Below are 27,355 nucleotides of genomic sequence, written 5' to 3'. Positions count from 1 at the left end.
CTGAACACCACGGGTGAAGGTCCACAGAATTTATGCAGAGTCCTTTTAATGTTGTCACTGAGAGTCGATTCATCCAAGTACCAGGTGCTCTGATCAGTGGCTGAAGGTCCAGCTGTCGGATCTTTAAACATCACAACACACATTATTGTCATTATAACACTGTTAGTCATCCAAGATTAAATACTAATTAATTTTGCCATGATTTTCCAGTTCTAAAAATTATATTTGTATTACCTGGAGCTCCACATAAAGTGTTGATTGCTGTAGACTGAGAGGACAACAACTCATCTAGTAGCCGTTGGGCTGTAGGTAAAATCTGAAGAAACAACATTCCACGTTGACAGATATAGAATACACCGCAGAGTGAAAAATGATTGTGAATGCCATGGGCTATCATACTTTGGGATTCGACTTACACTGACCAGTCTAAGTGGAAAGTAAAATTTTATTTGAAAAAGTTAATGGTGGTGTAAATTGAGTGTGGGGTTACATGGGGTCGATTGAGGTTGTACTCATACGACAGATAAATATCTAATTAAGGCCAATTAAAAACTCAGTGGTACACAATTGACAACTGGGGTGTAAACCAACAGATACAACTAATAAATTTAAAAACCTGCACAGTCTAGTCCTAAAATACGACAAGAGCATAGACCACATATATAAGTCAATACTGCCGGGAAGAAAATATGAAAATGAAAAATTCAATTGGCACCCTGTGTGTGGATTTTAGTTCACAAGATTTTGTATCATTGGCACCCAATGAGATGGAAAAATAGAGATGGAAAATACCCTATTTTCATGCCAAAATGGCGCACTTAAAAGTTTTTTAAATTGGACGGGGTGCCCAATCAGTCGGTGCACCTTGTGTATGTACTAAATTAAAATTTATGTAAATGTCACTGTATGACCCTGATCACTTGACTGTCACGATACATTTCATGCTGACACACTAATTTTATATAGAAGAAAAGCCCTGATATGAATGGGGTGCAAGAGAAGAACAAGTACGAATAGGAACATCACTGTCTGTAATTGCACAAGGTTTAAAATTAGTGTAAGATGAGATGAAAGTGTATTTTAAGTGTGTATAGTAATCAAAGTTCATTTAAGTTAGATTTAAAGTTTGTTACAAGCGCGTCCGTCAAGTCTATTTCCTTCACTTAATTTTTTCAAATTAAATGTCCCTAGTCTACAACAGGACAGTTCTAATTTTGTAAAACTACCAACAGAATGCAAAGAGAAATATAAATAAAATTTAGGAAAAGAAATATACCTGTTGAGGAAGCTCACTAATGAGATACTGGGCAAATTTTTGAAGCTGATCTCTCTGCAGCCTGGATAAAGACTCTGACACCGGGGCCCTCAAACAGACAGCTGAGGCCTGTGCAGAAAACAAGCATGAATTGACATTGGAAGATCCACTCCTTCATTTCTGAGGTAGCCAAATAAGGCAAATGTACGACTAGACAACTAACCCTAAATTGTAAATGTGTACATAATTAACCAGGCTCATTATCAGGCTTTTAAAGAGATTAAAGAGATAGGAAAGAATCATTTGATTTTGTTGAGTTTGAGGAAGATGACATGGACAGCTTGATATGTTATCTCGAGGACCAGAGTTTGAGACCAGGCTATGAATCATGACACCTAAAAAAACACTTCTTCCCTATTTGTAGATAATTTTCTGTGATGTTCCCTTCCATTGTGACAGAAGATTCTCAAGGTCAAACTTTATTAATCTTCAATATAATCCATTCCATTTGATGTGCATGTAACTACATACACAGCATATGGAATATCATTAAGATGGCATCTAAGCAAAGAGAACATTTTAGAAGGCCTGTTGCGATATACAATAAAAAAAATTCTACATTTCTCATCAGATGCTTATTTGTCATCAAAACACAGTAGAACTAATATTCAACCCCAAAAAAATACACTTCTTTACACATTGTGGAGTGGTTTTTACTACATTGAAGACCAAAAGACAATTTTCGTGATCAAAAGGTGAAACTTCAAAAAAGAAAACTTGCAGATTTACCGCATTTGTAAATGGTGCAAAATGTAGAAAAAAATGTACAAGACTTCCCATGTTTGCGAGGAAAAGGCAAAATGTTCATTCCTTGCAGTCTTGAGTTCACAGTTAGCTGCTAAATGCTCACTTCCTTTGAAAAATAAAAATCACGTCATATTCAACAAATACAGATGTCTGCCTTTTCATATCCTAAAGTAAGATACCATTCAACTGACTGCGCTATACAAAATCTGTTAGGTAAAATAAATTATTTTGCTTTAAAATTAGTACCTTACTCACTGAGCGGTATAGGATTATTATGATCAAATTTCGGAGGGCTCTAATTGGGACACAACAAAACAGAAATGTTTTTATACTACCGTATTTACTCGAATATAAGCCGGTTTTGTCGGACAAAATAATGATTGAATCAAGGATACGGCTTATATGTGCATAAAATCATGACATGCACGAAACTGCAAGTTGACGCCACCATAGTACGATGACGTCACAACAAAACGGCACCATGATGCAAGCAACTGCCCCGATGCGGTAATGTATTTCAAAATAGAGAAAAGTTAAACAGATATAACACTATATAAAATTTATTTTGACTTCTATGAATGAAATTCAAGAACAAAAAATGTAGGTTTAGTGCAATAAACTGAAAAACTCACGTACCCGTCACTGCTCGCTTTGTACACAGCCATCTTACCTAGGTGGGGCTCGGCCATCTTAGCTAGGGCACTGCCTTCTGTTTACCCTTGGTAAACATGATCTGACTGGCCAAATTTAAAAAAAAAATCCAATTTGATTTTTTTTTCGTTTTAATTTTGTTTGTAAGTGATTAGTTACAATTCAAATCAAAAGCCTTTGTTGTCATCATACACAGCTGTGAATAATAAATTGGTGGTGCTACTCCACAAAGTACGTTTTCCCAGTAAGAAAAGAAACAATATTAATATAAAGTATAAAAAGTGAATTCTAAAATATTGCACATTGTTATTGCACAGAAAAGATTGTGTGTCGGGCTAAAGCAAATTCAGAGTCCTGATGGCTTTGGGAAAAAACTGTCTTTAAGTCTATTTCACAGTCGGCAATACCGTTCTCACTTCATGTTCCTGAAGCTCCTGTGTACTGCCGCAGGGTGGTGGTGGATGTGTTGAGACTGGGTCTGATTTGTCAGTCTCAAAGCGGACAAACAAACGGTTCAGTTCCTCTGCTAGTTAGGCATCTGGTTTAACAGTCAAATTATTGTCATTGTAATTGTAATATGTCATATTCCCTGCCACATCTTCTTTGGGTTATTTACTGTGAAGAGATCTTCAGTTTTGCTTGTATATGCTGCCTTGGCCTTTTTAATGCCTCTCTTCAGCTCTGCTCTGACAGCGCTGTATTGTACTTTGTCCCCTGACCTGAAGGCGGTGTTACGGCATTTAATGAGTGCCTGTGTCTCACTGGTCATCCAGCAATTTTGGGATAACATGAACCATCAAAAGAATTGAAATATGTTGAAATTAGAAGCAGTAGTGCTACCACATCTTAACCTTCTGGCAAAATAATTGTAATTAAAATTGTAATTCTGCAATTAAAAAGCATCAGGTTCTCATCAAGATATACTCTTTTTTAATTGAATAATTTTATATTTTGAATTTATAAAGGCAGGAATATTAACTTATGATATTGACCCTAACAATATACTTTTGATTCATACAGTATCTCAGAAATACCACTTGTGGTGATTTTTCTTAAGATTTTCCCTTCAAAGTAATACATTTGTACTCCCTTTTAAAACCATGATAATTGAGGTGAAAATTGGGAATAAGGAGGTTGGCTCATACGTGACAAATTGTAAAATTAAAAGATTTTAAGGCAATTTTAAGGGTGCGGCTTAGACGCGCAGGTGGCTTATATGAGTAAATACGGTTATTCATATTTAACACTAAACTAGTTTTGAATTACATGTTGCGCATTACATAAAAATTTACGTTTCCCGGGCCTCACATTTCTGATAAAAATCCACCCTTGCAGGGACTCCCGGCTCCTCAGAAAGCTCTATTTTCGGAAGTAAAACCCATCAGCCATTTTTCTCGCGCAAATGCACATCGAGTAGCATCACGTGGCCACATGACCCATGTGAGTGACGGGTGAGCAAGCATAGAGAAGGAGATTTGAGCTCAACCAACCCTTTCACCAATTGCATGCTTGAACTGAGTTACTTTTGTTTGGTTAGGTATTGTGGCGACATTTTAATGGCTAATAAATAGTTTTCTTATATTTTTCTGTCTTTACATACAGAAATATATTTGCATTCATATTCCATTCAGAAGTGATATACCTTCATCATTTTTAAAGGGTATATAATGGCTAAGATTTTGGAACAAAATATGGTAATTCAATGTAAATTGCTGCTATACCTACGAAAAATCTAAGATACTAAACTGCTTTCCAATGAGTCACACACCTGATGTCGTAATACTTACCCTTGATTACTTAGTTTCAGTTAGGTCAAGAAAACTCGTAACAAAAATGTTTTTTATTGCAATTTCAAAAGCGCTCATTTTGTGTCAGTCTTGATTACTGATTCTTTACCAGACTAACAAGATGTAATCATATTTTTGTGAGTAAAACTTGTGATTGTGAGATTTTTAAAAGTAAAAAATACTTGAAGGTAAAAAATTAGAGATGATGTCTTCCTTAATGAATGCAATCTTGGCGGCAGGTGTTTAATGTTAAGGTCAAATTTGAGTGATGTAAAGAATTCCATGTTGTATGAATTAATGCAAATAAAAATGCATAAAACCTTAGCATATTAATGATATTCTAATATAAAATGGCCCATACCATATTTTGTTTCCAAACCACACAACACTTATGACTTACATTGTGGATCCTAAAGAGACACAGTGCCACCACATGTGCACACCATTTTGCCCCAGCACCACACGTACAACTGCAGGAGGTGATACGGCAACGATCAAACATGACAGCCATGTTGTAGGAGCCTTTTGATTGTCCAGACTGACTGGAGACAACTGTAGCACTGAGATGGAAACCTGATAGAAAAAAAGATTTATATATATATATATATAAATGTAAATGTACTACATATCTTTAGTATACAGACACCTACATTTATATATAGTCATACCTCTACTTATGAATGCCACTAGGGTGCAAAAAAATCCAGGTTATGAAAGATTTTTACAGTAATACGATGACATACAAGTGGCCCGACATGCGAGTAAAAATAAGAGCAAATATTTACCTTGAGATACAAACCAATTATGATATACGAGCATAAAGCCAGGTGGCCCAAGCGAGAGGCTGCTTAAGAGAACAGCAACTCTCCCGTGTAGATACCTTCAAACAATGGGTAGATTGTGGTAGCTCAGGAACAAGGAGGTGAAATGAAACACTCTGTCTCTCTCTCTCCGTCTCTCTCTCTCCGTCTCTCTCTCTCCGTCTCTCTCTCTCTCCGTCTCTCTCTCTCTCCGTCTCTCTCTCTCTCCGTCTCTCTCTCTCCGTCTCTATCTCTCTCCGTCTCTCTCTCTCCGTCTCTCTCTCTCTCTCCGTCTCTCTCTCTCTCTCCGTCTCTCTCTCTCTCCGTCTCTCTCTCTCTCCGTCTCTCTCTCTCTCCGTCTCTCTCTCTCTCTCTCCGTCTCTCTCTCTCTCTCTCCGTCTCTCTCTCTCTCTCTCCGTCTCTCTCTCTCTCTCCGTCTCTCTCTCTCTCTCTCCGTCTCTCTCTCTCTCCGTCTCTCTCTCTCCGTCTCTCTCTCTCCGTCTCTCTCTCTCCGTCTCTCTCTCTCCGTCTCTCTCTCTCCGTCTCTCTCTCTCTCCGTCTCTCTCTCTCCGTCTCTCTCTCTCCGTCTCTCTCTCTGTCTCTCTCTCTGTCTCTCTCTCCGTCTCTCTCTCCGTCTCTCTCTCCGTCTCTCTCTTCGTCTCTCTCCGTCTCTCTCCGTCTCTCTCCGTCTCTCCCCGTCTCTCTCTCTCCCTCTCTATCTGTCTCCCCCTCTCATTCCCCCTAGTCCTTCTCTCCGGCTCTCTCCCCTTCTCTCTTTCTCTCCCCCTCTCTCTCCTTCTCTCCCTCTATTATATCTCCTCTCTTACGTATAATTTTCTGAACCGCTTCATCCTCATTAGGGTTGCGGGGGGGGGGGTGTCTGTAGCCTATCCCAGCTGAATCCGGGACAAAGGTGGCGGACACCCTGAATCCTTGGCCACCCGATCGCAGGGCACAAGGAGACGGAGAACCACGCACGCACATGTTGGAGTGTTCAATCAGCCTATTATGCATGTTATTGGAATGTGGGAACCAGAGTACCCGGAGGAAACCCACACAAGTCCGGGGAGAACATGCTAACACAGGTGGACGTGACTTGGATTTGAACTCAGGACCCCAGAGCTGTGAGGCAGACACTCTAACTAGATTTTATATTAAATATAAAACTAAAAAGTTAAGTAAAATGTCAAAATGTATGCTAAATCGCAACCAGAAGACAGGAGATGAATACAGGCGGATGTCAGGGCTTTATGTTTAGGGGAATGGTTAGCAAGTGTTTTTGGAAGAGGATGCCTTGCTGGACATTCTTATTCAAAGATGAACTGAAACTCCCTGGGTTGACACGGATCATCTGCGTCTCATCCATCATGTATCTTTAATGGGAAAGCCAGCCTTAATCTCCAAGATTGAATGTCCTCATGCTTTAAAAATCAAGACCAAAGCCCTGCTGCCGGTCTACTGGATGAGCAACCGAACGCAAAGTTGTACCTCGCTGAAAGGGGGCTCCCCTTCAAGGTCAGGACTGTGGAGGACTAAAACTCCAATGAAACTGTTTTTTTTTTTTTTTACAGACGCTCCCCTACTTGCGAACGAGTTAGGTTCCGAGCGCTTGTTCATAAGTTGAAAGTGTTCATAAGTTGAAATTGTTCAAATTGAAGTTGTTTCAGTGCTATATTTTGTATTATAATTTATGTTTAAGGCCTATATAAGAATGTTGGAGGTTTATACAAGTGCATTTGTATATTTTTGAAAAAAAACATTCAATAAAATGGAGAGAACATATACAGTACTGTATACATACATTAGAAAGATGGAAAAAGAGATTTACGAGAAACTGGCCGAAATGACGATTGCAGTTTTCTTCTTTTTTTCATCATAAATGTTTTACCACTGTATGGCATCATTCAATTGATTTGCAACCTTTGTGCAACGTTCTTTATTTGGGTCCTGCTGCTCGATCTTTCTGTTTATAAATGGTACTGACGGTTGAACGATTCAAGTTGTATTCCCGTGCAAAGCTCACCACTTTCTCACACGCATCAAGCATCTTTATTTTTGCAGCTTTCGTTTCAAGTGAAATGGCTTGCCTCTTCCTTGCAATTTGCTGACCTGTTCGTAAGTACCGTTTGTTCGTAAGTTGAATGTTCGTAAGTAGGGGAGCGTCTGTATATCAAGTTGAGAGGAGCCATTTTCATTTTGGGTACAGTATTTAAATTATTTATTTTTATATATAGATTATTTAGATATTAATATACAGCTGTACTTACAAAATTAACAAGTTCCCGAGCTTTTATCGTAACTAGAACATTTTGTAAGTAGGTGTACGTTATATCTAAATTCTCTAATTCATTCCACGGTCCTCAAACAACTAACAACTACAGTGTTACCTCGAAATGCAAGCACCCCAACATACGAGCATTTTGAGATACGAGTAAAATTTCGAGCAAATAATTATCTCTAGCTACAGAAAAATTTTGAGATATGAGAAAGCCAAGTGGCTAAAAAATGAGAGCTCTTTAGCATTGTAGCACATCTTTATTGCTGCATCTCTTTCGTGTATAACAGATATCTATGAGCACTGGGTGGAGTGTTGCATTTTTTCAGTGTTTTTTTCTGTCCCTCAGCGCGAATGCCAGAGCGATCGCGAATACGAGCAGTATATATTACTTCTCGTTGGCTGCTCATAAGAATATCAGGGGCACTGGCTCTCACCCCCGCAACTCCTCATGTAATATCTCCGGTCGCAACTCCCTCTTTGTAATGTCTTCGCCAGCACTGGTCAGAGCGATGCATTTTTTCAGTGAAGCAACTCTCCCCCCTCTTTCTCCTCCTCCTCCCACTCTTCCACCAGTCTCTATAATTACTGCCGATCAGGTGATAAAACAGCTAAAGAAGATCGAGGCAAGGAAACCTACCGGTCCAGACGGTCTCAGAATCAGGTCGGTGGCCTTTGCGACTCGGCCCCACCCGTCACGTGGCTTGGTTTCTTTCTATCTTTCTATGTCTAAAATGCCTTTTTCTGTATCTGCATTCTCACCTTGTTGCTACTGTGACAATGAATATCCCGAATACGCGATGAACAAAGTTATCCAATCCAATCTCAAAATTTGTCCCATGTCTCAAGGGAAATATTAGCTCGGAATTTTATTCATATCTGAAATTCCTCGTATATCTGGGCACTCGTATGTCAAGGTATCACTGTCTAGGATATTTGGCGCGCACATTCTCCCTCTATTGTAGATCTTTTCTCGGCGCTGAGAGGTGAAGCGCAGCCCCGCGCTCCTCCATTTTTCGTGTTGCACTTTTCAGCGTAGATTTAGACATTTTTACTTTTTTTTTAATATCCCCTCAGAAAAAAATCTGCAATGCAGTGAAGCAGCAAAAGTTGAAGCCACAAGTGAAGAAGGGTCACAGTACATATCTGAACATGGTGTTCACTCTTAACAATCCACAAAAAGCACAGAAATCTATGTGTAAGCATTAAACTAGGAGATAAAAAGGTTTGAAAAACACAGCATCTCTCACAACAAATCAGGAGGAATACCTCCTACACAAAACTAAGTAAGACACATGGTAACAGAGGGTTTTTTTTAGTAAAGCACATAAACTCCACATTCATTGAGACAAAAACTAACCATGAATGAATTTGAGTGACCACTGTGTTTCTCTATCATTAACGGAGCAGTAGCAACAATCAACTTTAATGTATTAAATACATTCCATTTCTAATGCTTATTAGACAGACAGAGCTGATAGAAAAACACCAAGGAATAGGGTTTCAAGTCGACTTAAATAACATCTGTATGATTACAACCAAAAAGTTAAAAAGCCTAAGTAAGAACTATTACTACTTAGCAGCCAATTTGTCCTAGAAGAATGACAATGTTACATGCTGAACATGACTTGTGTTTTTTAGTGGAAGTCAATACTGTCAAAATAACACACCAATTTGCAGGGGGTCTTTCACAGCTTTGATTCGATGCAACTGCTCACCACGTTGAAACTCATCTGGACTTCCGTTTGCCAAGCACGAATACAACCTGCAATAAAAGATTGTAAAGACAGGGGAAAAAAAGAAAATTAATCGGCCAAAGCCCATAATCTTACGGCACGTAATGAATAGAATAGTAATACCGTATTTACTCGCATATAAGCCGCTTTTGTCGGACAAAAAAATGACTGAATTGAGAGTACAGCTTACATGGACATAAAAACACAGACATGCCAGAACTTGCAACTAGGCGCCACCATTACGATGTGACGTCACGACGCATGTCGCCGTGACAAAAGACAATGCGGCTAATACGATCATGGATTTCTAAATACAGTGTTCCCTCGCTTATCGCGGTTAATGGGGACCGGGACCCCCCGCAAAATCTGCATTTCCGCGAAGTAGGCGTGCCCCTTCAAAAATGCTTAAAAAAACGTCTAAGACGTGCACAAAAGCACCATCAAGCAAAAACATCGTAGTAGTCCGGATGGAGGATCTTCTGCAGTTTTTTGCACGTAAAAAACATCGTTAGTGGGAGTTGTGAACATTGTGTTTTTTTGGGCGGTGAAGTCATCAATGCGATTCCTGAACTCTCACCATGTTATTGACCATTTCTTTGACCTTTTTTTGATGCAATTACTAATTCTTATTGAATATTTTGTTTCCACCTCTTGTAAAATGATGTAATTTATAATTTTAACTTAATATCTTTAATTTTTTTTTCCTGAAAATAATCCGCGAAGCTCCGAGTCCGCGATAGCTGAAGCGCAAAGTAGCGAGGGAACACTGTAGATCAAATGCTAAAGTACATTGATTTTGATGTCTATGAATGAATTTTATGAAAAAAACGTATCTTGCATAAAAAATGCGAAACGTTCCCGTCACTTCTTGCTCGGGGCATGGCCATTTTAGCGAGGTCGCGAACGGCCATCTTAGCGAGGTCGGGGTACGGGCATCTTAGTAAGGTCGGGGTGCTGCCATCTACATTTGATTTTGCCAGACAAGAGTAGCCTTTATTTTGAAATAAAACAAAATTCCACCTTGATTTTTTTCCGTTTTATTCCTAGTTTGCAAGTGACATCTATTGGAGTAATATGAAACATCGAAAGAATTTAGATATTTTGACAATAGAAGCAATATGGCTGCAACAACATCTTAAATCTATGGTGAGAAAATTGTAATTTCTGTAATTAGAAAGCATTTGTTTCTCATAAAGATAGACTTCTTTCTTTTATCAAATTGAATAATTTGATATTTTGGATTTACAAAGACAGGCATGTCCTTATGATATTGACCCTATAAATGTGTTTTTGTTTCATACAGTATCTCAGAAATACCACGTGATGAATTTACTGAAGATTTTCCTTTCAGTGTAACAACATTTGTTCTCCTATTAAAAGCATGAACACGGAGGTGAAATTTGGGAATCAGGGGGAGGTTGTACGCGAAAAATTGTAAAATTACACACACAATTTTAAGAGTGCGGCTTGTAGGCACGGGCAGCTTATATACAGGTTAATACGGTAGTTGGATTCATGGAAACTACAATTCCCGATTAGTACTGTTGCTATGAGCTTTAAGGTCTTATGATCTGAAAATGAATGGGAAGAAAAAAGAATATCTGAACAAAACTTGTTTTATAAATGGCAGTATAAGTCATTGGTCGTTTGGATCAGTAAATGCAGTTAAATAAATGATAAAGCAGACAGTGATATTTGAGCAGCGGCATTTGAGCAGCGGCATTTGAGCAGCGGCATTTGAGCAGCGGCATTTGAGCAGCGGCATTTGAGCAGCGGCATTTGAGCAGCGGCATTTGAGCAGCGGCATTTGAGCAGCGGCATTTGAGCAGCGGCATTTGAGCAGCGGCATTTGAGCAGCGGCATTTGAGCAGCGGCATTTGAGCAGCGGCATTTGAGCAGCGGCATTTGAGCAGCGGCATTTGAGCAGCGGCATTTGAGCAGCGGCATTTGAGCAGCGGCATTTGAGCAGCGGCATTTGAGCAGCGGCATTTGAGCAGCGGCATTTGAGCAGCGGCATTTGAGCAGCGGCATTTGAGCAGCGGCATTTGAGCAGCGGCATTTGAGCAGCGGCATTTGAGCAGCGGCATTAGAGCAGCGGCATTTGAGCAGCGGCATTTGAGCAGCGGCATTTGAGCAGCGGCATTTGAGCAGCGGCATTTGAGCAGCGGCATTTGAGCAGCGGCATTTGAGCAGCGGCATTTGAGCAGCGGCATTTGAGCAGCGGCATTTGAGCAGCGGCATTTGAGCAGCGGCATTTGAGCAGCGGCATTTGAGCAGCGGCATTTGAGCAGCGGCATTTGAGCAGCGGCATTTGAGCAGCGGCATTTGAGCAGCGGCATTTGAGCAGCGGCATTTGAGCAGCGGCATTTGAGCAGCGGCATTTGAGCAGCGGCATTTGGGCAGCGGCATTTGGGCAGCGGCATTTGGGCAGCGGCATTTGGGCAGCGGCATTTGGGCAGCGGCATTTGGGCAGCGGCATTTGGGCAGCGGCATTTGAGCAGCGACATTTGAGCAGCGACATTTGAGCAGCGACATTTGAGCAGCGACATTTGAGCAGCGACATTTGAGCAGCGACAATTGAGCAGCGACATTTGAGCAGCGACATTTGAGCAGCGACATTTGAGCAGCGACATTTGAGCAGCGACATTTGAGCAGCGACATTTGAGCAGCGACATTTGAGCAGCGACATTTGAGCAGCGACATTTGAGCAGCGACATTTGAGCAGCGACATTTGAGCAGCGACATTTGAGCAGCGACATTTGAGCAGCGACATTTGAGCAGCGACAATTGAGCAGCGACATTTGAGCAGCGACATTTGAGCAGCGACATTTGAGCAGCGACATTTGAGCAGCGACATTTGAGCAGCGACATTTGAGCAGCGACATTTGAGCAGCGACATTTGAGCAGCGATATTTGAGCAGTGATATTTGAGCAGCGATATTTGAGCAGTGATATTTGAGCAGTGACGTTTGGTCGCCGTACGTTTGGTCCCCGTTGGTCCCCGGTCTTTTGGTCGCCAGTCAAATGGTGACAGAGTAAGTATTGTTGAAAACAGCACACAACAAGAGCTTAATATCTAAATATCTACTGTTGATTCATGAGAGAGAGGTTAATATCTAAGTACTGTTCAATATCTAAGTACTGTTGAAACCAGCTCTCAAAATTCTATTCATAATATCAAAATATCAATAAGAGCACTCGTTTAACACACCAACTACTGCCATTGACTGTAATAGGCGGCCAATGAACCTTCATTCTCTCTGGGGGAACTTGCAATGTTGAAATACTTGAGATGGTCATTTTTTAGTAGTACATGAATGGTTTCAACAGTATATATTTAGATATCAAACTCATGAATCAACATTTACTGGTGCAATAAAAACACCATCTGTGAATTTGTTGTCTTCTTTTTAATAAGTACATTTTACTTATTGCCCTTTTTTAATGTTAAAGTTCTGGGCTAAAAGTATACTAAGACCAAACGTCCGGCAACCAAACGTCCGGGCGACCAAACGTCCGGGCGACCAAACGTCCGGGCGACCAAACGTCCGGGCGACCAAACGTCCGGGCGACCAAACGTCCGAGCCACCAAACGTCCGGGCCACCAAACGTCCGGGCCACCAAACGTCCGGGCGACCAAACGTCCGGGCCACCAAACGTCCGGGCCACCAAACGTCCGGGCCACCAAACGTCCGGGCCACCAAACGTCCGGGCCACCAAACGTCCGGGCCACCAAACGTCCGGGCCACCAAACGTCCGGGCCACCAAACGTCCGGGCCACCAAACGTCCGGGCCACCAAACGTCCGGGCCACCAAACGTCCGGACCACCAAACGTCCGGCGACCAAACGTCCGAAAATTTAAATTTCTTTCATTAGAAAGCATTAGGCTCTAATCAAGATAGATTTTTTTTTAAATTGACTAATTAGATATTTTGCATATACAAAGACAGGCACCCACAGCGGTCCTCGAGGATCGGTTTCCCACCCCTGGCCTAGATATTCTGTCGATAAAAGTAATGATCAGAATCGGTGACTTAGGGCAGCCCTTGCGAGGTCAAATCCCCACTAGGAACGGTGTACTGCCGGCAACGCAGACAAGACTCTGACACCAGTTATAAAGGAATTACGGAACCCCATACTCCCAGAGTACCCCCCACACGACTTCCCAGGGGGGGACGGTCGAAAGTCTTCTTTAAGTCCACAGAGCACATGAAGATTGGTTGGGCTAAAATTGAGGAAGTATTTGGCCCACCGATTCACATTATTCCCACTCGAGGTCAGCAGCGCCCCATCCCCACTATACAGTGTTGATGGTGCATCCCCCCCCTTTGAGACGCCAAATGGGGGACCAGAATTTCCTTGAAGCCACCCGGAAGTCGTCCTCCATGGCCTCACCGAACTCCTCCCATGGCCGGTTTTAGCTTCGGAGACAACTACAGCCGCGTGCCACTTGGTCTTTTGGTACCCTTCAGCTGCCTCCAGAATCCCATGGGCCAATGTCCCCCGCCTCTTCCCGGACATGGAAGAGGTTGGAATTGAAACTCCTCTTGACAGGCGTTCCCAGAGAACCTCACAAAACGTTTGGGTCTCCCGGGACGCACGGGCATCTCTCCCCACCATCGGAGCCAAATCACTATCAGGTGGGGATCTGTTGACAGCTTCGCCCCTCTCTTTACCCGAGTGTCCAAGACATCCGGCCACAGGTCCGATGACATGACCAAAAAATCGATCATTGAACTGCGGCCTAGGGTGTCCTGGTGCCAAGTGCACATACGGACACCGTTTGCGTGAACATGGTGTTCATTATTGTCAATCCACGACGGGCGCATAAATCCAACAATAGAACACCACTTGGGTTCTGATCAGGGGGGCCGTTCTTCCCAATTACTCCCCTCCTGGTCTCACTGTCATTGGCCACATGAGCATTGAAGTCCCCCAGCAGAACGAGGGAGTCCTCCAAAGGAGCACTCTCCAGCTCCCTTTCCAAGGACTCCAAAAACTGTTAGGTCATGTCCCACCACCCGAACACAGAGGGATTCTACACTCTCGTCCTCCGGGGTAAACCCCAACCGAGCTGAGGGGCAACAAGTATGTCCACAACTTCTCGGCGCCTCTTACTGTGGAAAACTCCAGATAGGAAGTGTCCAACCCCCCTCGAGAGAAGTGGTACCAAAGCTGTAAGAAGAGGTGAACCGCTCTTTTCTAACCAGAGGGGTGAAATTCCACATCCCATGAGCCGGTTTCTTAAGCCGGTGATTGGACCACCAAAGATCCCTCCTTTGGCTACCGCCCAACTGTCTATACACCCGACCTCTTTGGCCCCTCACACAGGCGGTGAGCCCGTGTGAGGGGAAAACAATGTCGTCTCTTCGGGCTCTGCCCGGCCGGGCCGCATTGGTGTGGGCCCGGCCACCAGGCACTCGCCATCGTGCCCTTCCTCCTGGCTCCAGAGTGGGGCCCCGGTGACCCGTATCCAGGTGAGGGAAGACATCATCCAATAATGTTGGTCATCATGAGAGGTCTTCTGAGCCATTCTTTCTCCAGTCCCTCACCTCAGCCAAATAAACCTCACCAATAAATTCACCAATTTTGTTATACGCAGCTGTGTATGATGATAATAAAGGCTTTTGATTTGATTTGATTTAAGATAAGTCATCTCAAGTGGTATTTCTGAGATACTGTATGAATCTGAAGCACATTATTAGGTTCAATATGTTAAGGAACCTAATATGCCTGTCTTTGTAAATGCAAAATAGAAAATTATTCAGTTTGAAAAAAGAAATAGGTCTATTTTGATGAGAGCCTGATGCTTTCTAATTAAATAAATTACATTTTTTAACGGAAGTTTAAAATGTGGCAACTAGGGCCCGTTAGGATTTTTAATCCGGCCTGCTGACTTTCTCCAAATTATAGTAAAAATCAATGACCTTTCAACATTAAGAACATATTATTCAACGAAAGGAAGCAGTTTTTTAAATTGAGAGTGATGAAAGGCTAACGGGCCATATATGGCCCGCAGGCTGTAGTTTGAAAAATATATACACATGCCAATACGAGCAAATCTGGGAGCAGGGCAAGCGCGCAAATCCTGCAATGAATAGCATGTACACATTCGCCAATAGATATTTAGATATTAATGCTCTTAGATTGTCAATGCAATTACAAACTCGCTCTCTCTTTCATGATTATAAATTTGAGATCGAGAGATTACTTGGTTGCTCGCTTTCAAAATTAAACTCTCTGTCTCTCTCATAATTTGACAGCGAGCGAACTCGGCGACCAAATGTCCGATCGACGGCCCGTCCGTTCTACGAAACGTACGGCCGACGTTTCGAACAGGGACCAAACGTCCGTCGACCAAACGACTTTCGACCAAACGTCCGGGTAACCTAACAAATTGGTCATCGGCCTGCAAAACAACACTAAAACCAGTTGAAAACATTTATAAGCAAGCTTTGAGAGTATTGGAAAGAAACGCACCACCACTGTCAGATATTTAAAAACGCCTGAACTGGGATAATAGTGTTAAATATGCAGATGCCACCTTGGTAAATCTTCCAAGACAAAGGTCCTCCTCCACTGCAAAATTTTGTACACATTTTTTTTATTACACCAACAAGGGCTGGCTCTAGAGGTGTGTAATTCCTTACAAAAAGAGTACATCAGCCAAAGCACCTTCTCAGTCCATACCGGACATACCTGGAACTCAATATCAATTAACATACGTGAACTCTCGTCTCTGAGCCTCTTTGCCAATAATCTTAAAGCCTGGCTGTTAGACGAACCAAATTGCATTCACAACGCTGTTTAAAACTGTGATATGTGTGTGGGTAGGTGTCTAGTATGTGTCATCGTTTATCTTCAACCAACACAAGGGACTAAAGATGGAAATAAGTCCTCAGCTAAAATCTTACATATTTACATATATATGTACATTAACATGAATATAAATATGTACATTAATATGTGCTGTGCCTTATTAAATAAATCAAACTCAGGTATCACTATATTCCAATGTAATCAAGTCAGCCTTGCAAATCTGAATGTGTACAGAGGCAGGCAAAAAATACGTACAAAATATAATAAAATAGCTTGATAATAGAAGGTTCAGGGTTTTATAACAGAAAGTTAAAAGACACAAACAAATAAAAAATGGAAATTCATTAAAAGTTTAAGAAAAAAAATTAAACAAGACAAACCAAATTGCATTCACAACGCTGTTTAAAACTGTGATATGTGTTGGGGTGGGTGTCTAGTATGTGTCATCGTTTATCTTCAACCCACACAAGGGACTAAAGATGGAAATAAGTCCTCAGCTAAAATCTTGCATATTTACATATATATGTAAATTAACATGAATATAAATATGTTCATTAATATGTGCTGTGCCTTATTAAATAAATCAAACTCAGGTATCACTGTATTCCAATGTAATCAAGTCAGCCTTGCGAATCTGAATGTGTACAGAGGCAGGCAAAAAATACGTACAAAATATAATAAAATAGCTTGATAATAGAAAGTTCAGGGTTTTATAACAGAAAGTTAAAAGACACAAACAAATAAAAAATGGAAATTCATTAAAAGTTTAAGAAAAAAAATTAAACAAGACGAACCAAATTGCATTCACAACGCTGTTTAAAACTTTGATGTGCTGGGGTGGGTGTCTAGTATGTCATCGTTTATCTTCAACCCACACAATGGACTAAAGATGGAAATAAGTCCTCAGCTAAAATCTTACATATTTACATATATATGTAAATTAACATGAATATAAATATGTTGTCAGTCTCTGCGTGCCCTACGACTGACTGGCGACTAGTCTAGGATGTAGTCTGCCGAAGACAGTTTGGTATGGCTCTAGAAACCCCCGCAACCATATCAAGAATGAATGAAAAAGTATCATGGTTTGAAAAAAAGTACGAAATTCACACACCTGATATCTTCCTCATTTTCAGGGAAGCTCCAGTAGGCAATTCGAAGCTGGAGTTGTTCTGGTACAGGTGGATAAACCTTTTCCACTACTTCAAAAGGGATATGAAAGGCTACCTGTTTGGCTGACAACTCCACGAGTGGAATAACCTGGAAATCTAAACAGATGACAAAAAAGAACAGCAATTTTATACATTTCTAGAAATGTGTAACTTATTAGAGTGAAAACCAAAATCCCCAAAAATTTTCGCACCAAAACTAGAGACATAACTTTTTGAGATTAATACTAATTTCAATACTGAAATGTTTCAAGTTAATAAGAAACATACCGTATTTATTCGCATATAAGCCGCTTTTGTCGGACTAAAAAATGATGACTGAATCGGGAGTACGGCTTATACAATGAACCCTCGCTACTTCGCGTTCCACTTATTGCTCCCTGCAGAGCTTCGCGGATTTTTTTTGGGAAAAAAAAAAAATTAAAGATATTAAATTAAAATTATAAATTACATCGTCCTACAGGGTGTGGAAACAAAATATTCAATTAGAATTAGTAATTTCATCATTTTATAAATTCTAAAACACAAAAAATGCACGTATGCACAAAGCATCATGGGGGATCACGGCCGCGTCACTTCCGCATCACGGCGTTTCACTTCCGCATCACGGGCATAAACATAACCTGATTGGCCAGCTGAATGCTCACTGAATATACTCGACTCCCCATTGGCCCATTCACCACGGATGCCCACTCTCAGTCCACGCCTATCTCGTACTATACAGTACGCTTGTCGCCAAGTTAAGCATACGTTTTGTGAAGCCCTTCGTGATGCCTCCCAAACACTCTCCATGCACTGGTTATTTGGATCCGTGATTGTAGGGCGAAGCAAATCAGCCTGGACGGAAACTTAATCCGAAGTAAGGCTAAATCTTTGTTTGATGCCATGGTGCATGCGAGTGGTGAGATGACCAAGTCGGCGAGTGAGGAGGAAAAGGAGCCTGCTGCTGACGACGACGCTGACGACGCTGACGAAGGTGGCCTTACTTTACGTAATTTGCAGGACCTCTTTAATACAGCCAAAGACCTCCCAAGAAAGGCCAAAGAAATGGACGATAACATGGTGAGGGCAGTCGAGTTCAGCAATCTCATCGATGAGGTCATGGCTGTTTACAAGCACATCCTCACCGACCAAAAAAAACAACGTTCCCAACTCCCATAACAATGTTTTTTATGCGCCAAAGAACTGCGGAAGATCCATCCTGACTACTAGTACGTATGATGTTTTTGAATTGCTGCTATGATGTTTTTGAATTGCTGCTATGATGTTTTTGAATTGCTGCTATGATGTTTTTGAATTGCTGCTATGATGTTTTTGAATTGCTGCTATGATGTTTTTGAATTGCTGCTATGATGTTTTTGAATTGCTGCTATGATGTTTTTGAATTGCTGCTATGATGTTTTTGAATTGCTGCTATGATGTTTTTGAATTTCTGAGTTTTCTGAATAAAAGTTTACATTTATTACATATGCAGTGATTTTTTTATATGCACTAACATAACACCTGCATTCTAATGTGGAATAAAACACCTGAATGAACAGCATATTAGCCTGGTGGTGGTTTTGGTCACGTGTTATATCTTAAAAATATAAACTTTGATATCTGCGTAATGTGTATGCTATTATTGCACCCAAAGACTTGGTGAAGCTATAGGCATATTTCCTGGTGTTGCTTACGTTACTTTCTTTTTGAATTTGTCTACGTACAAAAAACAGACTGCCCTTTTGGAACACAGAAAGAAATTGATTGTACATTTGTGCTCCATTGCGATAAGGCTGGAAGTGATGCTTCAGACCAATCATTCCATCGATTTTTAAGGGATAACTGAGATCCCTCCCCGATAAGATGGAAGAGCTGTCAGCGCTGACCAGGCCGGAAACGGAGTATCTGAAGTGTTAAACTCTGTTACTGTTGATTCTTCAGCTCCAGACTACTCAGGGACTGTGCGGATAAACCAGAATGAGTGACTCTGCATATTTTTTAACCTCGGTCGCATTATGCAGAAGTTCCCCATCTTGTGGAAGACTTCCTCTGTAAGGTTCCAGTTTTATCTAACTCTATATATTTTTCTTGAGTCTGTATCCGTTTTTGCTACTGCAACCAAGATGGCACCGCTCAAGTCTTAACATCTTAGCTAGGGTGCTGCCGTCTAAACTTGGTTAAATGGGATCTAACTGGCCAGACGCAAGATTTTTGTTGTTGTTGTATTTCTTGTTCTAAAGTGACAACTATTGGAGTAATATGAACCATCGAAAGAATTGAGATGTTTTGACATTAGAAGCGATATATGTCAGCAACAACATTGTACGCTTCTGGTAAGAAAATTGTCATTTCTGTAATTAGAAATTATTATTTAGAAATTAGAAATTATTATTTAGAAATTAGAAATTATTATTTAGAAATTAGAAATTATTATTTAGAAATTAGAAATTATTATTTAGAAATTAGAAATTATTATTTAGAAATTATTATTTAGAAATTACAAATTATTATTTAGAAATTATGAATTATTTATTTTTTCAAATTGAATAATTTGCTATTTTGAATTTACAAAGACAGGCGTATAAGGTTCCTTATTAATTGATATTGAATTGATATTGACCCTAATAAGGTGCTTCAGATTCATACAGTATCTCAGAAATACCACTTGAGATTACTTGTCTTAAATCGAATCAAGTCTTTATTGTCATCATACACAGCTGCGTATAATGAAATTGGTGAATTTATTGTGTTTTGTAATCCCCCTGGGGATTCTCACAGGCACCTAACAACTGGTGATTGTGCATAAAGAGCAGAAACTTGAACAGGATGGGTTGGAAATGTGAAAAAGCTGTCGCCCCGAAGGGGTTCAAACCCACATCCTGGCGCGGGCGGTAGAGTATTTACAACTGATGAAACAGTCAGTTTTAATCCCGCCATGCCGTGTACCTGGCCTAACATGCAGGCCGTTTGGCGGGGTGACAGACATCACAGCCAAGGAAACAATGCCGCATCAGCCTTATCTCAATGGAGCACAATCAGATCTCTTTGAAATTTGTGTAGAGCATTAGAAAAAAAGGGGGAATATTCTAACTGGGGATCTTAAACAAGCATTGGTCATTGTAACATATGAACCTATTGAGAATTTCATTGAATGGCAAGGAAAATAACTATATAATTAGGGTAAGTCACTGTTAGAATACATTTAATAGATTGGTATGTTTGATTTCATTTCTGTATGTGACAATGTTATTAATATGTTTAGAGTCTGCATTTTTAATCATTTGTTATTTTATATATACACACACACACACCCACGCATACGCATACACACATATATATAGAGAGATAGCGAGAGAGCGAGCGAGAGAGCGAGAGAGCGAGAGAGCGAGAGAGCGAGCGAGAGAGCGAGCGAGCTGAGCGAGCGAGCGAGACGAGCGAGCGAGAGAGCGAGAGAGAGCGAGAGAGCGAGAGAGCGAGAGAGCGAGAGAGCGAGAGAGCGAGAGAGCGAGAGAGCGAGAGAGCGAGAGAGCGAGAGAGCGAGAGAGCGAGAGAGCGAGAGAGCAAGAGAGCGATGAGGCGAGAGAGCGAGAGAGCGAGAGAGCGAGAGAGCGAGAGAGCGAGAGAGCGAGAGAGCGAGAGAGCGGAGAGAGCGAGAGAGCGAGAGAGCGAGAGAGCGAAGAGAGCGAGAGAGCGAAGAGAGCGAGAGAGATTGAGAGCGAGAGAGCGAGAGAGCGAGAGAAGCGAGAGAGCGAGAGAGCGAGAGAGCGAGGAGAGCGACGAGAGCGAGAGAGCGAGAGAGCGAGAGAGCGAGAGAGCGAGAGAGCGAGAGAGCGAGAGAGCGAGAGAGCGAGAGAGCGAGAGAGCGAGAGAGCGATGAGAGAGCGAGAGAGACGAGAGAGCGAGAGAGCGAGAGAGCGAGAGAGCGAGAGAGCGAGAGAAGCGAGAGAGCGAGAGAGAGCGAGAGAGCGAGAGAGCGAGAGAGCGAGGAGAGAGCGAGAGAGCGAGAGAGAGCGAGAGAGAGAGAGAGAGAGAGCGAGGAGAGAGAGAGAGAGAGAGAGAGAGAGAGAGAGAGAGAGAGAGAGAGAGAGAGAGAGAGAGAGAGAGAGAGAGAGAGAGAGAGAGAGAGAGAGAGAGAGAGAGAGAGAGAGAGAGAGAGAGAGAGAGAGAGAGAGAGAGAGAGAGAGAGAGAGAGAGAGAGATATATATATATAGATAGATAGATAGATAGATAGATAGATATAGATATATATATATATAGATAGATATATATATATATAGATAGATATAGATATAGATATTGTCAGGCCTCAGACGTGACTGGAGGCGGGGTGTTCCAGACCCGACCAATCACTGGCGCAGCTCCAACGAGCGGAGTGGCGCCAGGTGGAGACAATCAAGGTTCTGCCTGGATATAAGGCCACCGGATACCCAACCAGCTGCCGGATCGTAATCTCAGCTCGCTCGCTGAAGCAACCCCTGGTACAGGCCATTGTTCTATGTTGATTCATTGCCCTTTTCGCGCCCAGGAACTACCTAGTCTGAGACCGCAAGGAGATCAAGAAACCAAAGGATAATCGACCCGGATTGGAGGAGGACTACCCAGGACATCGACAGGATTGGATTTGAACTACGGCAAGAGACAGACTGGTAAAAGGAAGAAGGAACAGCCAGGAGCGGATTGGAGGAGAACTACCCAGGTCATCGACAGGATTGGACTTGAACTACGGCAAGAGACAGACTGGTAAAAGGAAGAAGGAACAGCCAGGAGTACCACCAGGACACGAATTGTATATAGTTGAATTGAGCACGTATCAATAAAGGTGAACAAAGAACTGGACTTCTATCTCGCCTGCTTTGGGGCCATTTACAAGATCATAACAGTACGATCCGGCCATAAGAAGCATGGATCCCGCGGGCGCAGATGGAGCGTCGAACAACCTAGCTACCGGAGGTACGGACCAGCAAACCAGAATGATGGAGTACCTCTGTGCCGAGATGTCAAACATGGCGCAGCAAATAAGAGCCTTACAGGCTCAACAGACGCCTTTGCCGTCCTCTCCGGGGGCACAGCCCTACACAGTGGCTCCCGAGGTAACTCAGATATTGCCATACCACCAGCCCAAGGCTTCCCCTCCCGCCCCTTACAGTGGGGATCTGGGCGCATGCCGTCATTTTCTATTTCAATGCCGGCTGGTGTTCCAACTGGAATACCGCTCATACCCCTCTGACGAATCCAAAATAGCTTACCTGATCGGGTGTCTTCGCGGTGAAGCCCTGGCATGGGCGAACATGGTATGGAATCAGGGCTCACACATATGCTCGTCCTACGAACTGTTTACAAATGAGATGTGCAGGATTTTCGATCACCCGGTGGGCGACCGGGAGGCAGCTGATCGTTTAGAAGCCTGTAGGCAAGGGTCCAGGAGCGTCGCTAAATATGCCGTGGAGTTTCAAATCCTGGCCCCCGAGAGCACGTTTAATGATAGTGCCCTCCGGCACATATTCCGGAAGGGCCTAAATGTGGTTATGAGGGAGGAGTTGGCAATCCGAGATCAACCAGGTTCCCTAAAAGAGCTCGTGGAGTTGGCCATACGGATCGACGGCCAACTACAGAGACAACAGGAGCAGCGACGGGGCGAATCATGGAGGGGCGCCGGGGTTGGTCTTCGACGCTCGCTTCCGGGTTCCCCCGCAACAACGACGCCAACCCCTCCTGTGACGACGTCAGAGCCTATGCAAATAGGACGTGCTGGTTTGTCGGAGGAGGAACGCTCACGACGCCGCCAGTATTCGCTGTGTTATTATTGCGGCCAGGGAGGCCACATCTCGCGGTCATGCCCGGTCCGCCCGGTAAAAAGGGAGGGCTCACCATTAGTTAGGCAGGTCATGGTGAGCCAGGCCATTGGGGAGTCCTCCCATCGTTGTATCCTGCCAGCCTCCCTTTCCTGGGGGGGAAGAACTCATGACACCACAGCCTTTGTCGACTGCGGTGCGGACGAGAGTTTCATCGACCGCTCATTGATTGCAGAACTAGGAATTGGAACCCGGACTATCGAGAAGCCTCTTAAGATTACTGCACTGGACGGGCGTACCATTAGCATCGGGACAGATCCGCCCGTCCTCCTCCCCTGTTGGGGCAGGGTTTTTCTTTGTGGACAAGAAAGATGGGTCACTGCGTCCCTGCATTGATTACCGTGCCTTAAACCAAATCACGGTTAAAAGGAATTACCCGCTGCCACTCATGGACTCCGTTTTTACCCTGCTGCAGGGTTCTTGCATCTTCACCAGGTTGGACCTTCGAAACGCTTATCATTTGGTCCGGGTTCGGGAGGGGGATGAGTGGAAGACGGCCTTTTCCACCCCCCAGGGCCATTTTGAATATTTGGTCATGCCCTTTGGACTCCGTAATGCCCCGGGAGTATTCCAATCATTGATAAATGATGTCCTCCGGGACATGCTTGATCGTTTTGTTTTCGCTTATCTAGACGACATTTTGATATTCTCCAACAGCCTGGAGGAGCACGTGCAGCACGTACGCTTAGTGCTGCAACGTTTGTTGGAGAACCGCCTTTTCGTCAAAGCAGAAAAATGCGAGTTCCACGTCTCGGAGACTACCTTTCTCGGGTTTGTGGTGGCTGCCGGGGAGATACGGATGGACACCAGTAAGGTGGAGGCGGTGACCCAGTGGCCCAGGCCAAAGGGTAGAAGGGAGTTACAACGTTTTTTGGGGTTCGCTAATTTCTATCGACGCTTCATTAGAAATTATAGCAGGGTCGCTGCACCCCTCACGACGCTAACTTCCACAAAGCTCCCGTTCTGTTGGTCGGAGGCAGCAGAGGCGGCTTTTTGTGACCTAAAATCCCGTTTTACTACCGCCCCCGTCCTCGCCCACCCAGATCCTAAGTTACAGTTTCAGTTAGAGGTTGACGCCTCAGAGGTAGGCGTCGGTGCCGTCCTCTCCCAGCGCGGGCAAGCAGATGGGAAAGTACACCCCTGCGCTTTTTTTTCCCGTAGGTTGTCCCCAGCCGAACGTAATTACGGCATTGGGGACAGGGAACTGCTCGCCGTTAAATTGGCCCTAGAGGAATGGAGACACCACCTTGAAGGGGCTAGTTTACCCTTCGTGGTGCTGACTGATCATAAGAACTTGGAATACCTCAGGTCGGCCCGAAGGTTAAACCCTCGCCAGGCTAGATGGTCCATGTTTTTCAATAGGTTTGATTTTACCCTGACTTATATTCCTGGCTCCAAGAACGGGAAGTCAGATGCCCTGTCCCGCGTTTTTCAGTCCCCTGACTCGAGGAGAGAGTCCCCGACAATTTTACCCTCCTCCCGCATTCTGGCCAGTATGGAAATAGGGTTAGAGGCGGAGGTGTTAAGGGCCCAGGATGTGGAGCCGGACCCTAGGAGAGGTAATCGAAAGAAATTGTTTGTTCCCACACCAATGCGTCCAAGGATATTGGAATGGGCCCACACCTCACGGCTTACCTGCCACCCGGGGGTTGGCCGCACACAGTATACGTACACGTACACGTACACGTACACGTACACGTACACGTACACGTACACGTACACGTACACGTACACGTACACGTACACGTACACGTACACGTACACGTACACGTACACGTACACGTACACGTACACGTACACGTACACGTACACGTACACGTACACGTACACGTACACGTACACGTACACGTACACGTACACGTACACGTACACGTACACGTACACGTACACGTACACGTACACGTACACGTACACGTACACGTACACGTACACGTACACGTACACGTACACGTACACGTACACGTACACGTACACGTACACGTACACGTACACGTACACGTACACGTACACGTACACGTACACGTACACGTACACGTACACGTACACGTACACGTACACATACACATACACATACACACATATATATATATATATATATATATATATATATATATATATATATATATATATATATATATATATATATATATATATATATATATATATATATATATATATATATATATATATATATATATATATATATATATATATATATATATATATATATATATATATATATATATATATATATATATATATATATATATATATATATATATATATATACATCAAACATTAGTACTTAGATAAGAGGCGACTCGTCTGTTGTGTTACATGTGTGCTTATCCAACCTTTCGTCTTTGCAGAAGGAGATGTGGGTCCAGCAGACTGCTTCCTCCATCCCCTCCAGTTCTGACAGAGGCTTTCAGCCTCTGAAATAAATGAGCACAGAGAGTCCTCTTCAAAGCGTTCAGAGTCTTCAAATGAAAATCTCTCCCCTTCTTCCCACTCAGCAAACATTAGTTCCATAACGATGGCTTTGAATTTTCATTCGTCCATTGGTCTTCACTCCATGTTCCTCGCGTCCTTCGTCAACAAGGTTGCGTTTTGGAGTTGTGGTCTAAATCACAAAAAAAGTTTGAGCAAATGTGTCTGTGTTTTACCCTAGGTAACTTCGCTTACATTAGCAAGATACGTATATTACACAGGTGACAATGGACATTAGACTGGTATCCCTATATTAAGCCTTAGCCATTAGCCCGTTTCTTGTGTAATTCAACACGGCCCGTCTTTGAAGGGACAATACCTGCAACCAATTGGAACTGCTTCATTCGATCATTTCATTAAATTACACCTTGAACACCCAATTCCATCTGTTTAGTTATCCCCCCAAAAATGACGGATTTGTTTCCGTTTGTCGTTTCGATGATTAAATTATACGTTGTCTCCATGTCTTTGGGCCACAAAAATATGGTTGTACTTTCTGTTTTCCCCAGCTGACGTAGGAGTTTGTCAGTACACAGTGGTGTCCGTAATACCTGCCCTGCGCATGCGCGGTCTGTTACGGCAACTTCAATGTTTCAAAATACAATACATTAGTACATCAGGTATTCTACGGTGTAGACTGTGTAGAGTCTCTATCGCGTGGGATTTTGTTTTGAAATTTGTGATCGACTTTCATTTGATAATCAACTGCCAAACTCAGTGTTAACATTATTTCCTACACTGACCACTATTGTGGAGACCCAAAAATAGATGTAATATTCTCTTTTTAATCAATCTTGATTCATCGAATTATTTTCGTATATCACACCTTCAAAGAAAAAAATGTAATACATTTAATTATATGTGCATCAAAGACTGCTTTTACTGGAAAGGCTCACCCATGGAAGTTATTCAAATATGTTAAAATGGACTCAGTTTTCATTAAACATTGCATGATTTTGACCAGATATCCTTACAGCGGCGGTCAGTAAATTTCCTAGTGACACCTTCAGCTGTCGGAATCAATTCAATCCTCAAAAAATATTTCATGGCTATAAAACCTCTACTGCAGCTACAGCTTGTGACACATAATAAATCATCAATAATAACCTCATACAATTGAAATATTATTTAGGGAATATAGCCATATTTTACTCACCAAAAATCATTTTTACCTGTACACAATATCCATCCTCCTTTCTTTCCTCCTTTTCTATTGCCATCGAAGCGAAGGCTGAAAGTCGAGCCTATCCTGTCGTATTTCTGGCAAACGTTTTTATTCGATTTAGTGCTGAAAATGTCCATTCCCAGTTGTGACAGGCTTGCTATAGAGTTGTCCAACCTTTCTAAATGATGTCCAGCTTTTTTTCTTGAAAAGTCTGTCTTGAAAATGGCTTTGACATTAAATCTGCAAATAAATCAATTTCGGGTTGACCAAACCGCTATTAAATAAACACAACAATTTATTTGTGTTACGATCCCGTCGCATAGTGCGACGCAATCGGGGGGGAAGGTGAACCCAGGTGCGGGGTCGCCGAAGCAAATGGAAAAGGGGAGGCAGATACGTTGCTCTTGTTGCTTGGTTTAATAAACGGAAAAAACATAACATAAACAACTTGGCTTGATCACTTAGTACTACAGAAAAGAAACATGCAGCGTGGTGTGGTGTGGCGTCAAGTGAACGGCATGACAAATGTGGAAACACAGGGAATGAAACCACACGATCCGACCAA

At 42.6% G+C, this 27,355-nt stretch overlaps 1 protein-coding gene across 1 annotated transcript; it reads right to left on the bottom strand.

Annotated features, from left to right (window-relative positions):
* On the bottom strand, positions 1-26,180 carry LOC144193178 (zinc finger SWIM domain-containing protein 8-like; the record flags this gene model as incomplete). The annotated part of the gene is made up of 8 exons (XM_077711968.1): positions 25,945-26,180; positions 25,490-25,758; positions 17,246-17,399; positions 9,246-9,340; positions 4,901-5,073; positions 1,277-1,384; positions 235-316; positions 1-121 (listed from the first exon to the last, which is right to left on the bottom strand). Coding segments are annotated over exons 2-8 (911 nt in total), but the record flags the coding sequence as incomplete, so codon positions are not given.
* Positions 26,181-27,355: the final 1,175 nt, after the last annotated feature.

The sequence above is a fragment of the Stigmatopora nigra genome, unplaced genomic scaffold (genome assembly GCF_051989575.1).
Source record: "Stigmatopora nigra isolate UIUO_SnigA unplaced genomic scaffold, RoL_Snig_1.1 HiC_scaffold_146, whole genome shotgun sequence".
In the NCBI taxonomy this organism is placed as follows: Eukaryota; Metazoa; Chordata; class Actinopteri; order Syngnathiformes; family Syngnathidae; genus Stigmatopora; species Stigmatopora nigra.
The sequence above is the reverse complement of the archived record's forward strand: the minus strand, read 5'-3'. Positions and strand labels throughout refer to the sequence as shown.